Source organism: Procambarus clarkii, chromosome 76 (genome assembly GCF_040958095.1).
Source record: "Procambarus clarkii isolate CNS0578487 chromosome 76, FALCON_Pclarkii_2.0, whole genome shotgun sequence".
NCBI lineage: Eukaryota > Metazoa > Arthropoda > Malacostraca > Decapoda > Cambaridae > Procambarus > Procambarus clarkii.
In genome coordinates this window covers 11,229,985-11,244,745 of record NC_091225.1, presented here as the reverse complement: position 1 = coordinate 11,244,745, position 14,761 = coordinate 11,229,985, and the positions used below count along the sequence as shown (strand labels likewise).

The 14,761-nt window shown below is 54.0% G+C and overlaps 1 protein-coding gene across 1 annotated transcript in view; it reads right to left on the bottom strand.

Moving 5' to 3' along the window:
• Positions 1-9,124: 9,124 nt before the first annotated feature.
• The window catches only part of LOC123771429 (small ribosomal subunit protein mS27), a 190,125-nt gene continuing 184,488 nt past the window's right edge, over positions 9,125-14,761 (bottom strand). Inside the window, exon 9 of the mRNA XM_045763934.2 lies at positions 9,125-9,373. Within this exon, the coding sequence (XP_045619890.2) occupies positions 9,286-9,373 (88 nt within the window). The 3' untranslated portion in view covers positions 9,125-9,285. The remainder of the gene's footprint in view (positions 9,374-14,761) is intronic.

Sequence of the window (14,761 nt, the reverse complement as noted above, 5' to 3'; positions counted from 1 at the left end):
ATACCATGTTATGGAATGTGGAATAGGAGAACATAGACCCCACACAACCTATATATTATGTGAGAAATCTTTAAAGAATTATGATAAAGAAAGAGATCTAGGGGTGGTTCTAGATAGAAAACTATCACCTGAGGACCACATAAAGAATATTGTGTGAGGAGCCTATGCCACGCTTTCTAACTTCAGAATTGCTTTTAAATACATGGATGACGATATACTAAAGAAATTGTTCACGACTTTTGTTAGGCCAAAGCTAGAATATGCAGCTGTTGTGTGGTGCCCATATCTTATGAAGCACATCAACAAACTGGAAAAGGTGCAAAGACATGCTACTAAGTGGCTCCCAAAACTGAAGGGCAAGAGCTATGAGGAGAGGTTAGAGGCATTAAATATGCCAAAACTAGAAGACAGAAGAAAAAGAGGTGATATGATCACTACATACAAAATAGTAACAGGAATTGATAAAATCGATAGGGAAGATTTCCTGAGACCTGGAACTTTAAGAACAAGAGGTCATAGATATAAACTAGCTAAACACAGATGCCGAAGAAATATAAGAAAATTCACTTTCGCAAACAGAGTGGTAGACGGTTGGAACAAGTTAGGGGAGAAGGTGGTGGAGGCCAAGACCGTCAGTAGTTTCAAAGCGTTATATGACAAAGAGTGCTGGAAAGACGGGACACCACGAGCGTAGCTCTCATCCTGTAACTACACTTAGGTAATTACACTTAGGTAATTACCTTTCCTAATTTTTCAGTCCCATCTCCAAATTGAGGAGCTCCTCAGGAATATGACCTCATTTAAAATATCATCCAAGAGTTTTGTCTCCATTAGCGTGACAATATCTGGCAACTTCAGCTGTATTATATCGTTTATCTCAAGTATTTTTTCTTATTCCATGTTAGTATACTGTATACAATTTTCAGTAACATGTTCCCTCTACCCTTGCTCTTTATTTCCCCTTTCTCTAGTGATTTTGTTGGTTCATCTTTTTTGTACCATTTCATAGGCTTGCTAACCTCTATCACATTGTAAAATTTTTTTAACTTCTCCATTCCTGCTCTCATTTGGCGTTTTGCTCCAACGAGGTTCTGTTTCAGCTTCTCTGTCTTGCTTTGAAAGATTTTGTCTAAATGACAATAATTTCAGTTCCATATCACATAGTAATTTTCTAACATTCCCGAGTACTTCTTCCATCTACAGTATTTAGCTCCGTTTAGGGTGATCCTCAAGAGTCAAGCTTTCCCTTTTTCACAACTGCCAATTATCCTGAAGTTGCAGATATTATTTTTGGTTGTAACACCTTCCAATAGCCCAACAATTTTATCTACTTTCACTTCTTCTATGGCTCTTTCTGACATACTGTAGATGAAATCTCCTTTTCTTTACATCTAAAAATTAGTGTGTGGTGCTGTGCAAACAACTTCAACTCTGCATTGTGTGAATGTTTCAAAGTTTTATATTTCACCTACTAGTGCTTGCACCTTCACTCTCACTGGTTACAATGTATTTCAGGTATTTATTGTTTTGTTTCCTTATATCAGACAGTACTAACGCCTATAGCAAAATCATTGGCAACACTCACAGCCAACTGGCCATTTTCACAGAATTCTATGATACGTAACTTTTCTTTAATTGTTAGCACAACCTTCTTCCTCATAACACCATCCGGATTTTACCTGGATTGTACTTATATGAGGTTCTGGGAGTGGTTCTACTCCCTAGGCATGGTTCGGGACCAAGCTTGACTTGTGAGAGCTTGGTCCAACAGGCTGTTGCTTGGAGTGGCCCACATATCCACAACAGCCTAGTTGGTTTGGCACTTCTTGAAGAAAACTACATAGTTTTCTCTTGAAGATGTCCATGGTTATTCTGGCAATATTTCTCACACTTGCTGGGAGTATGTTGAACAACAGTGGACCTCTGATGTTTATACAGTGTTCTCTGATTGTGCCTATGCACTCCTGCTCTTCACTGGTACTATTCACTCTTCACCTCCAGGACAATTATTGCTGCTACCAGACATAGATTTGGCAAAAAACCAGCGTTGAATGTAATGAAACGCCATTTTCTGGGCGAGTCCCGGAGGCTCCCCGGAGCTATCCCAGGCTGATATGCTAATGTCAGACTTTGGCATCAGTCATGTGTATGGAGTTCTTAGGCCTACCGGGGACCACGGCCAGAACCGGGCCCCCTCAGAGAGGCAAGGGGAGCAATGGCCTATAGAATCCCCCGTGTGGTTGGAAGCATTCTATGTCTGCCATCGACCGGAACAGGCACCCAGAAAGGTAAGCGCCTCAAAACAAACCCCTATTCTGGTTAAAATTGCTACCAAAAACCAAACTAGTGGATAGAACTCCCCAACCGAAAACAAGCAAACTAGTGTGACGTCACACACCGCAGCGCCGCTGTCTGCGCAGCTCCCCCCTCCCCGGGAGGGGGAATGGGGAGCCCCAGACCCCCCGCGCCGGCTACCCACACCTCAGTTCTTGAGGCTGGATGTCAAAAACGCGAAAAAACCGCCGACCGGAGGGAGGGAGGGATGCCGGGGAGCCTCCGGGACTCACCCAGAAAATGGCGTTTCATTACATTCAACGCTGGTTTTCTGGGGGGAGCCCCGTCGGCTCCCCGGAGCTAACTACCCACAAACAGAAAAAAGATGGACTTACCCGGGAGGCGGTCGTCGCTCACTCCTCAACTCGAAGCCGAGACAACTGGCTGCAACCGCCGACCCAAAGCAACACAGACCCGACGAGGCCCAGGGACATTCACAAGGTAACGAGCAGCCAGGACCCTGTTCGACCGCCAAAATCCCCGCGCCCGAATATCAGACCAAGACATATTCCCAAAGACGGCAGCAAGAGCCGCGAACTTACAAATGTCATGGGCACGGGGATAGACCGCAGGCTGGCTGGACCTAATAACCCTGCGGACGACCTGAGAGACCCGAACCCGCGAACAGGGAAGAAGGGAAACCGGATCAACCCACAGCGCGTCCCCGGACACAGAAGCTGTGGCGCGCAAATAACGGCGAAGCGCCGCAACCGGACACAAAACATGATGAACCCCCGGCCTGACCAACCAAGCATCAACCACCCATGGACCCCACCGGAACACAGCAGTCTCATTCTTCGCCAGAAAAGAAGGAGACGGCTGCAAACGAACAAAACTATCACCACGACCAAAAGAGCAGAAACCCCTGCGCCGGAGGAGAGCATGAAGCTCCCCTACCCGACCCCTAGAGGCCAAAGCCAACAAGAAAAGCGACTTGGAAAAACAATCCTGGACCGAAGGGGCCACAAAGAAACGAGGAGATGAAAGGAAAGCGAGCACTCTGTCCAAAGACCAGGACGGCTCAGGCGACGCATGAGCAGGCCGGAGGTGAAACAATGCACGAGACAGCTTGCGAAACGGCGCAGACGTAACATCGATACCGAAAGCAAGCTGAAGTGGCTCCGCCAGCGCCGCACGATACGAAGCGACAGTGTTAGGCATAAGATGACGGTCCTGAAACAACCACGAGAGGAAGGACAAGACCACCCGAACAGACAAGGAACTAACACGACGAAGACGCAAAAAGAAACGGAAGGACCGCCAGGAAACTTCATACTGCCGCCGAGAAGAAACCCTCAGGTGGGACACCAACAAGGAGGCCACCTGATCACCATAGAGATGATGATAGACTCGAGTCAAAAAAACCATACGCGAAGACTCGAGGAGAAGATCGAACCAGCCACGTGACGTACTGGTCCGATCTGCTGAAAGAGGCGGAGCCGCGGGAAAACCCTCGGGTTCGGACACCGAGCAACCAGCGCCTGAAACCAAGGCTGGGCCGGCCACCAAGGGGCCAGAAGGACAACTCTCCCCTGATAAGTCTCCAAGCGAGTCAGGACCTGGAGCAACAGCCGAACCGGGGGAAAGAGGTACAGGAACCCCCACCTCGACCAGTCTAGCCGAAAGGCATCGACCCCGACGGCCTCGCGATCGGGGAAGGGCGCCGCTTAAACGGGAAGACGCCGCGACCACGCGGACGCGAAGAGGTCCACTTCGGGGCGCCCGAACGTCTGGCAAAGCCAACGGAAGGGCTCGTCGTCGACCGTCCACTCCGTGGAGAGGGGAACAAAGCGAGACAGGGCGTCGGCCAAGACATTGGACACGCCCCGTACGTGAACCGCCAGGAGAGCCAAACCCCGAGAACTCAGCAGACGAGTCACCCGAAGCGACCAACCCCAAAGAGACAAGGACCGCATCGAACCCCCGCGGTTCAGGCAATGAACCACCGGAGAGCAGTCTGAATGGAGCCGAATCGTCGATCCGCGGGCCACCCGAATCCTCCCCAGAGCAAACCACACTGCCGCGAACTCCCGCACCGTGCTGTGAGCTCGACGGAAGGACGGATCCCAACGCACCTGGCCGGCCTGGTGAGCACTGGTCACAAAACCCCAGCCGAGAGACGACGCATCCGTGTACACATCGAGCGAGGGCTCGGGTAGGCGCCAAAGCACTGAACCCCGAAAAACCCGAAGAGGAAGCCGGTGACGCAGCAACCGACGCAAGGCCCCCGGGGGTCGAACTCTGCGATCGCGAGAGAGGCGGAAGGGGGAACCCCGAAGGAACCAGAACAGCCGTCGAAGCCAAACCCGACCCGGCGGGTAGACCACCATCGCGAAGTTCAGGCTCCCGCACAGCCCCTCGAGCAACCGCCGGGTGACCCGAGGGCCCTCCAGAAACAGACGAAGGCGGGACCGCAGCCGCAGGAGAGACTCCGGAGGGAGAGACAAGGAGGCGGTTCGAGAGTCCCAAACGAGACCCAGCCAAGTCCGAACCTGAGAGGGAACCAGATGGGACTTCCTCCAGTTCACCAAGAACCCGAACCCGGCGAGCTGAGAAAGAACCAAATCCCTGGCTAGCAAGCAAGCTGACTGGCTGGGAGCCCAAACCAGCCAGTCGTCGAGGTAGGCCAACACCCGAAAACCTAGGAGACGCAAACGAGCCACCACAACCCGAGCCACCACAACCCGTGTAAGGCGCGTGAACACGCGAGGTGCCAGGTTCAACCCGAACGGGAGACAACGAAAGCGGTAACTAAGACGCCCCACAACAAAACCGAGCCAGTCCCTGAACCGCGGATGAATCGGGACATGCCAATAAGCGTCCCGGAGGTCCAGGGACACCATCCAAGCTCCCGGCTCCAAGAGGAGCCGAACCTGAGACAGCGTAGTGATCCGAAAGGAGGGGCAATGAACCCAGGGGTTCAGACGGGACAAGTCCAGAATGAACCGCAGGCCCGCGCAGACCCGTTTCGGAACCAGAAACAGACGGGAAACCCATCTGAGGGACGTCGTCGTTTCGACGACGCCCAAGCGTACCCACTCCAAGACGACTCGACAGAGTGCAGGGAAAGAAACCTGCCTCGCCAGCCCCGACCCCCCCAACGCCACCGCAGGCCGCGAGACACGACCCGAAAGGCCCACGAATCGTGGGACCAGGCACGGGCGAACAGTGCAAGCCGCCCCCCCATCGCCCCGTCAAGGGGGCAAACTGCGAAAGGGCCGGCGACCCTTACAAGACCCAGAACGCCGCACAGCGCGAACACCGCGCTGACCAGACAAGGGAGGGTCCGCAGGAGGAGCCAACCCCGAACCTGACACCAGAGGCCTACCACGACGAGAGGAACCCAGAGCCCTGGCACGACCTTTCCGGAAAGACCCACCCCGGGACCCCCGGAAAACCAACAAGTCCAACATCGGACGACAAGCCGCCGACGCAGCCTGAATAAACTGTGCCACGGCCGACTCCGCAAACAGGAGAGGACAAAAAGGTGAAGAACGCTTAAGAGCCAGAGCCCAAGCAGATTCCACGGAGGAACCCAGCACCGCCTGCCGACACGCGAGACGGGAAGCATAAAACAGGGAAACTGCATCCCGCAAAATCGGCGTGAACAGCTTCAACAAGGCAGCCGACGAACGCGCAGCCGAGGACAAGGTGCCGGACCCCAGGACGGACCCAAGCGTCCCCACATCCTCCATGAGCCAATCCGAAGACAGCTCCAGGAGGGAAAAGAACCGCAAGGCCGAACTCAAAAGGCCCGGGCGCGCAAGTCCTCCGCAACGAGCGCCGCCGAAAGGGAGGGAACCTGCACATGGAGCTGAATAACGCCAAACTTTCCGGGGAAGAGCAGGGGCAAACACGCACTCATTCAGGTACTCAAGTTCGCCCCCAAGGAAAACCTAAAGCACCGTGGAAGCTTCCCGCCACTCCAGCGTGCGGGAACGACAGAAGGAATGCCAAGAATCCAGACCAAACAAGGGGCAGTCTGCTAGCCAGGACGACTCCGGAACCTCGTAATGGAGCCAGAAAGGGAACGAAGTCCCAAACTTGAACGTGGACGGATCCATTTCCGAGGCATAATCCGGGTCACGCAGGAGGTAAGCTGCAAAGGCTGCTCGCACCACACCAGGTTGGATGCGATAAGCCGAAAACCTCCGGAAGGACGGAACCGACGTACCCGGGGAACCACGGAACCGAACCCGGGGAGGGGCCGACACCAAATCCAACTCGTACGCAGAGGGGGGAAAAGAAAACCCCACTCCTTGTAACAATAAGCCCCGCTCAGTGGGAAGAAAAACCCAGGCGGGGTCCAGCGGGGCCCAAGGCCCCCAAGTCAGCCCCTCCCCAGCCTCGAGGTCCTTCACCACAGGACCCGAGGCCGAGTCCTCTCCCCAAGCCCCGACCCCACAAGACAAGGACGGAGCAGCCGGAAAAGCTGGAGGAAGGGGGGCCCACTGGTCAGACCCTGAAGCTTCTGCCGGGAGACAAGACTCGAATGCCTCACCCGCCACCCCCCCCCGGAAGGGGCACCCCCCGAAGCTGCCCGAGTCTCGAGATCAAGTAACCCCTGCTACGACCCCGAAACCCTCAGACGCTTCGGGGCCGGAAGCAGGGGCGGGGGACCAGAACGAACAGAAGGGGAAAGACGAGGAGGTGCGGACTGAACTAGGATCGAAGCGACCCCCCACCCCCAAGTCCAGGTCTCGAAAAGCAAAGCGGGGCAGCCCCGGGGCATCCGGGGAAGCAACCAACGAGCGCGTTGCAACAGACGAAACCTAGACTGCAACGCACGCGCCGCCTGTACCCGAATAGAATCATCAGAGGATTGGGTAAATTGAGTCACAAGCAAGCAGCAACACTCACAGGACTCAGGGTCGAAAGTATCACCGACCCAACAGGCAGCGTGGCAGAGGCAAAAACAATGAGGGTCACCCTGAGACAAGGGGACCGAGCAACCCTCAAACTCGCACACAGCGAGTGGGGACTCCGGGGTCACATCCATCGGACCCACGCGCCCCCTAGGGGATTCCCAGGGTCCTGAGCGTTTACTTTAAGAGGACTCGTGCTCAGGTAGTCCCAGGCAGGGTGCTGCAAACCGGCACCCAAAACTACCAAACAAACTTCTAAAGCTGAACCCCAGGGACGTGTACACTCACGGGGACCTAGCAGGGGGCGCCACCTAGGAGAACAGTGGAAGGGCAAAAACAAACTGAATAAAATGACAGAACCCCCCACCAGGCAAAAACAAAAAGAAAAACAAAACCCCGCAAGAGGACAGCGAACCCCAAGGAACAGAGCCGGCGGCGATGTCGGGAAATACAAGCTGAGCAGCACCCTGCGCCCCTACCAGTGCAAACTGCCTCTTACCTGCCGGTAACAAGGGAAAACAGAGCACCAAAGAGCCCAACAGGTGGCCGAAAAACCAAAAGGTAAAACGGACCAGCAGAGGCAGACCCCGAGGAGCCTGTGGAAGGTGGCCCCAAGCCCCAAGGGCAGTACTTACAGGGCACCTAGGGAAGGCAGCCCCAGGCGCATGCAGCCCGAGTACTGAAGATAACTCCTGGCTCTCGCACCCACAAAACCAACACCACACGCAAAGCACAGTGCAGTAGCGACACCGGAGCCAGAGCACACGACCATCGCCTATAGCATCAGCCTCAAGAACTGAGGTGTGGGTAGCCGGCGCAGGGGGTCTGGGGCTCCCCATTCCCCCTCCTGGGGAGGGGGGAGCTGCGCAGACAGCGACGCGGCGGTGTGTGACGTCACACTAGTTTGCTTGTTTTCGGTTGGGGAGTTCTATCCACTAGTTCGGTGTTTGGTAGCAATTTTAACCAGAATAGGGGTTTGTTTTGAGGCACTTACCTTTCTGGGTGCCTGTTCCGGTCGATGGCAGACATAGAATGCTTCCAACCACACGGGGGATTCTATAGGCCATTGCTCCCCTTGCCTCTCTGAGGGGGCCCGGTTCTGGCCGTGGTCCCCGGTAGGCCTAAGAACTCCATACACATGACTGATGCCAAAGTCTGACATTAGCATATCAGCCTGGGATAGCTCCGGGGAGCCGACGGGGCTCCCCCCAGAAAATTATCGAAATTACTAAAAAACAAAAAAGTTATTTAAGAAATTTTATCTCTTAATGGTGTGGCACTGTGGTAGGTCAAGAGCACAAGGCTTGTTTAAGTTGACCAGCCTGGACAGGTACACTTGAGGCAGGCAAGCACGTTACATAGGCTGCCAGGCAGAACAAAAAATCCCAAAATTTTAGCATGAAATTAGTCTTCAGCCTGTACACAGTTTTTCAGAAATTTGTATGCATTATAATATTAGATAATATTTCCTTAGTCGTTATTGTAATGAAGTGTTTTAAATTAATATAATATTTGGTTATTCTGTATAACAATTATAGGCCCCTCCCCATGCCCTTCATCCTCCACTCTGTCCCTCCCAACTGTTCGTACCCAACACCACTCACCCCAACACCTCCCATACCCAGTGTCCCGAGGCACTGCTGTACCAGATTAATTCGGTATGGCCTGGTGCTGTTCAGGGTTATCTGGCCAAATCTATGGTCATCTGGATTTCTGTCCGGATATGAAAACGTTTGGTCAGAAAAATATCTAAATGCGATTTTTGCTGGATAACCCAAATATCCAGTTCGGTGGGCTTCGGATAACCGAGCTCATATAGTTTATACAGTACATGTATATAAAGCTATGTACCAACCATTAAGACAAAAGACAATCTGAATATAATATTCCTTAAAAACATCTGATGTTAAGGGTAAGAGAGACTATTCTGTATAATACAAAATTTAATTGAATTCTGAAGCCACCTCAAGCAAATGATCGATAACAATTTGACATTTTCTAATGCATTACAAATGTATTATAACAGTGGTAGTATTTTTGTGTTTGCTTGGGGAATGTTGTTTTACTAGATAACATCTTTATAATATCAACGTCGAATAACTTCAGGAGGAATGTATCCCTCATCTTCATCCTTGGATTGTTTTCCTTTATGTGGCATCTTTTTCTGGTGGTACCTGTTATGAAATTTACATTAATAATAATATATTTTATCTTTAAAAAATTCTTACAGTAGTACAAAGTCCCATTCCATTAAAATTTTATCCAACAGAATAAGGTTTGGTTATGGTTGCTCGTGCCTAGTTCCAATGGGTTAGGGTTACCCACTTACTCTGACTGGTATCGAAAATAAATAAATAAAAAAACAAAACAGTGTTGAATGTAATGAAACGCCATTTTCTGGGCGAGTCCCAGAGGCTCCCCTGAGCAATCCAGGCTGAATGAATATGTATAACTTTCTCGCATCAGTCAATGCACGGAGTTCTTGCCTACTGCGGACCACGAGCCAGAACCTGGCCCCCCTCTAGAGAGGCACGAGGAGCAATGGCCTATAGAGACCCCCCGTATTGTTGGGAGCATTCTATGTCTGCCATCGACCGGGATAGCCACCCAGAAAGGTAGGCACCCCAAAACAAACCCCTATACTGGTAAAACTATTGCGACCGAAGACCGAACAAGTGAACAGAACTCCCCAAACGAAAATTAGCAAATGAGCATGATGTCAACGCGTCACCGCGCCGCTGTCTGCACAATCCCCCCCTCCCCGGGAGGGGGAAGGGGCAGCCCCAGACCCCACCCTCAGTTCTTAGGCTGGATGTCAAAAACGCGAAAAACACCGCCGACTGGAGGATGCCAGAGAGTCTCCGGGACTCACCCCAGAAAATGGTGTTTCATTACATTCAACGCTGGTTTTCTTGGGGGAGCCCCGTCGGCTCCCCAAGCTTACTACCCAAAGATAAGGAAAAACAGGAAAACAGGGACTTACCCGGGAGGTGGTCCGTCCTCACTCCTAAACACAAAGTCGAGACAATTGGCTGCAACCGCCGACCCAATGCAACGCAGGCCCGACGCAGCCCAGGAACATTCAACAGGTAGCGAGCGGCCAGGACCCTGTTCGACTGCCAAAATCCCCGGGCCCGAATGTCCACCCAAGACATGTTGTCAAATACGGCAGTCAAGGCAGCAAACTGACGAATGTCATGGGCCTGGGGATACCCCACAGGCTGGCTAGACTTAATAATCCTGCGGACGACCTGAGAAACCTGAGCCCGGAACAGGGAAGAAGGGAAACCGGGTAAACCCAGAGCGCATCCCGGCAACCGAAGCCATGGCGAGCAAATAACGGCGGAGAGTCGCAACCGGACACAACACATGATGCACTCCCGGCCTGACCAACCAAGCATCAACAACCAAAGGCCCCCTCCGGAAGGCAGCCGTCTCATTCTTCGCCAGAAAAGATGGAGACGGCTGCAAGCAAACAAAACGACCACCAGGACCGAAGGCGCAGAAACCCCTGCGCCAGAGGAGAGCATGAAGCTCTCCAACCCAATCCAAAGAGGCCAAAGCCAAAAGAAAAAGCGCCTTAGAAAAACAATCCCGGATGGAAGGGGCCACCACAAAACGAGGAGAAACGAGAGCACGCGGTCCAAGGACCATGACAGCTCAGGCAGCGTATGAGCAGGCCGGAGGTGAAACAACGCATGAGACAGCTTGTGAAACGGGGCAGAAGTAACATCAACACTGAAAGCAAGGTAAAGCGGCTCCGCCAACGCCGCACAATACGAGGCAACAGTATTAGGCATAAGATGACGGTCCTGAAACAACCAAGAGAGAAAGGACAGAACAACCCTATCAGAGACCAAAGAATACCTACCCAGTGATAGGAAAAACCGGGAGGACCGCCAGGAAACTACATACTGCCACCGGGATGAAGCACACAGGTGGGAAACTAACAACGAAGCCACCTGCGCACCATACAAGTGATGATAAAACCGAGTCAAAAACACCAGACGTAAAGACTCGAGGAGAAGACCAAACCAGCCTCGTACCTGGCTGGACCAATCTGCTGAAAGAGGAGGAGCCGTAGGAAAACCCTCGGGTTCGGAACCTGAGCAAGCAGTGCTGGAAATCAAGGCTGGGCCGGCCACCAAGGAGCCAGAAGGGCAACCCATCCCTTTTAAGTCTCCAAGCGTCAGGACCTGGAGCAGGAGCTGAACTGGGGAAAAGAGGTACAGGTAACCCCATCTCGCCCAGTCCAACCGAAAGGCATCGATCCCGATAGCCTCGCAGTCGGGGAAGGGTGCCACATACACCAGAAGACGCCTCGACCACACCGACGTGAAGAGATCCACGTCCAGAGTCCCGAACGTCTGGCACAGCCAACTGAAAGAGTCGGTGTTGACTGTCCACTCTGTGGATAGGGGAAGGAAATGAGACAGGCCGTCCGCCAGGACGTTGGACATCCCTTGAACGTGAATCGCCAGGAGAGCCAAACCTCAAGAACTCAGCAGACGAGTCATTCGAAGCGACCAGCCCCAAAGAGCCAAGGACCACACTGAACCCCCGCGGTGCAGGCAATGAACCACTGGGGAGCAGTCCAAATGGAGCCCGATTGTCAACCCGCAAGAGACCCGAACCCTCCGGAGCCACATCCACACAGGTGCGAACTCCCGGACTGTACTGTGAACCTGACGGAAGAACGGACCCCACTGCCCCTGGCCGGCCTGGTGAGCACTGGTCACAAAGCCCCAGCCAAGAGATGACGCGTCCGTGAACACATCGAGCGAGGGCTCGAGTAGGCGCCAAGGCACTGAACCCCGAAAAACCCGAAGAGGAAGCCGGCGATGCAGCAACCAACACACAGCCTCCAGAGGCCGAACCCAACAGTCGCAAGAGAGGCAGAAGGGACGACCCAGAAGGAACCAGAACAGCCGAAGCCACACCCGACCCGGCGGGTAGACCATCATGGCAAAGTTCAGGCTTCCGCACAAACTCTCGAGCAACCGCCACATGACCCAGGAACCCCTCAGAGACAGACGAAGGCAGGACCGCAGGCGAAGCAGAGCCACCGAAGGCAGAGACGAGGAGGCGGCACGAGCGTCCCAAGCCAGACCCAGCCAGGACCGAACCTGAGTGGAAACCAGATGGGACTTCCTTCAGTTCACCAAGAACCCGAACCCAGCGAACTGGGAAAGAACCAAATCCCTGGCAAGCAGACACGAGGACCGGCTGGGAGCCCAAACCAGCCAGTCGTCGAGGTAGGCCAGAACCCAAACACCTAACAAAAGCAGGCGGGCCACCACGACCCGAGGAAGCCGTGTAAAAACGCGAGCACCAGATTCAACCCGAAGGGAAGACAACGAAAGCGGTAACTTTGATGCCCCACAACAAAACCGAGCCAGTCCCTGAACCCCAGATGAACCGGGACATGCCAATACGCATCCTTGAGGTCCAGGGACACCATCCAAGCACCCGGCTCCAACTGAAGACGGACCTGGGACAGTAGTCATCCTGAAGGAGGGGCAAGAAACCCACGGGTTCAGACGGGACAAGTTCAGAATGAAGCGGAGGTAGCGCAGTCCCGTTTCGAGACCGGAAACAGGCGGAAAACCCACCTGAGGGATACCGTTGTTTTGACCACGCCCAAGCGAACCACTCCGAGATGACCCGACAGCGCAGGAGAGGAGAGAGGCCTGGCCTGCCAGCCTCGAACCCCCCGAGGAAGGAGGAGCCACCCAAGGCCACAGGCTGCACGAAACGACCCAAAAAGCCCACGAATCCTGGGACCAGGCGCGAGCAAACAGGGCGAGCTGCCCCCCCCCCCCCACCGCCCCGTCAATGCGACGACCCACGAAAGGGCCAACGTGCCTTGCAAGAACCCAAGCGGCAAACAGGTCGATCCCCACACCGACCAGCAATAGCAGGAACCGAAGGCTGCGCCAGCCCTGAATCTGGCACCAAAGGCCTACCCCGACAAAAAGAACCCGGAGCCCTAGCACGACCGTTCCAGGAAGGCCCCTGGCGAACCCCCGAGACTAACAACAACTCAGACATAGGCTGACAACTATCCGAGGCCACCTGCATATACTGCACCACAGCAGACTCAGCTAACAGCAACGGACAAAAGGGCGAAGACAAATGAAGAGCCAGGGCCCAAGCGGATTCTAAGGAAGAAGCCAGCATCGCCTGACAACATGTGACGCGAGAAGTATAGAACCGCGAAACCGCATCACGCAGGATGGGCACGAAGAGCTTCAATAGGGCAGATGACGCCCGCACTGCAGAGGGTAGCGCACCAGACCCGGCAGCAGCCCCAAGAGCCCCTACATCCAACTCAAGCCAATCCGAGTACAGCTCAAGGAGGGAAAAGAAACACAGGGCCGAAGAAAGGAGGCCACAAGTACTCAAATCCTCTGCAACCAAGGCAGCCGAAAGGGAAGGAACCAGCATATGAAGCTGCAAGACACCAACATCCCGCAGAATGCCAGGGGCGAGGGGCAAACAAACAGGCATCAAAATGCTCGAAGTCGCCCCCCAGGAAAACCTAGAAAAGCCGCGTAAGTCTCTCGCCACTCAAGCGCACGGGATCGACAGAACGTGTGCCAAGCCTCCAACGAAAAGAGAGGACAGTCTGCCAACCAGAATGACTTCGGAACCTCATAACGAACCCAGTACGAACCAAAGGAACCGTACACGAAGGAACGGGGATTCATTGCAAAGCATAATCCGGGTCATGCAGGAGGTTAGCCGCCAAGGCTTCCCGTACCTCCATAGATGAAACACGGGAAGCCGGAAACCTCCGGAAAGACGGAACCAAAGAACCCGCGAGATCACGGAACCGAACCCAGGGAAGGGGTGGACACCAAATCCAATCTGTACTCAGATGGAGTGAAAGAGAACTCCTTTCCTTGTAACACCAAGCCCCGCTCAGAGGGTAGAAAAACCCAGGCGGGGGTCCAATGGGGCCCAACCAAGGCAACACCTCCCCAACCCCGGGAACCTCGCCCAGAGGACCCGGGGGCCGAGCCGTCCTCCTGACCTCCCACCTCCAAAGAAAAGGCGAGTGCAGCCTTTTCCGGCTGTTGAAGGGGGTCCACTGGCCAGACCCAGAAGTTCCGGCAGAAGGAACAGGCTCGAATGCCTCCGCTGCAGCCCCAGAAGGGGACACTCTCGACACTGCCCGAGTCTCACAACCAACTAGACCCTGCCCCGGCTTTGAAACCCTCAGATGCTTCGGAGTCGGCAGCTGGGGGGGGGGGGGGTGTGAATGAACGACAGAAGGGGAAGGACTAGGAGGGGCGGACGGAACCAGAGCCGAAGCGACCCCCACCCCCCCAAGTCCCGGTCCCTATAACCAAAATGGGGCAATCTCGGGGCATCCGGGGCAGCAACCAACCTAGTGCATTGCAGCAACCTAAATTTAGCATGCAATGCCTCAGCAGCACCCGCACCCGTGTATCAGGCCCTGTAGCCTGGGTGAACTGGAGTACGTACAGACAATACATGTCGCACGACTCCGGGTCAAAACAATCACCGACCCAACAGGCAGCATGGCGGAGGCAAAA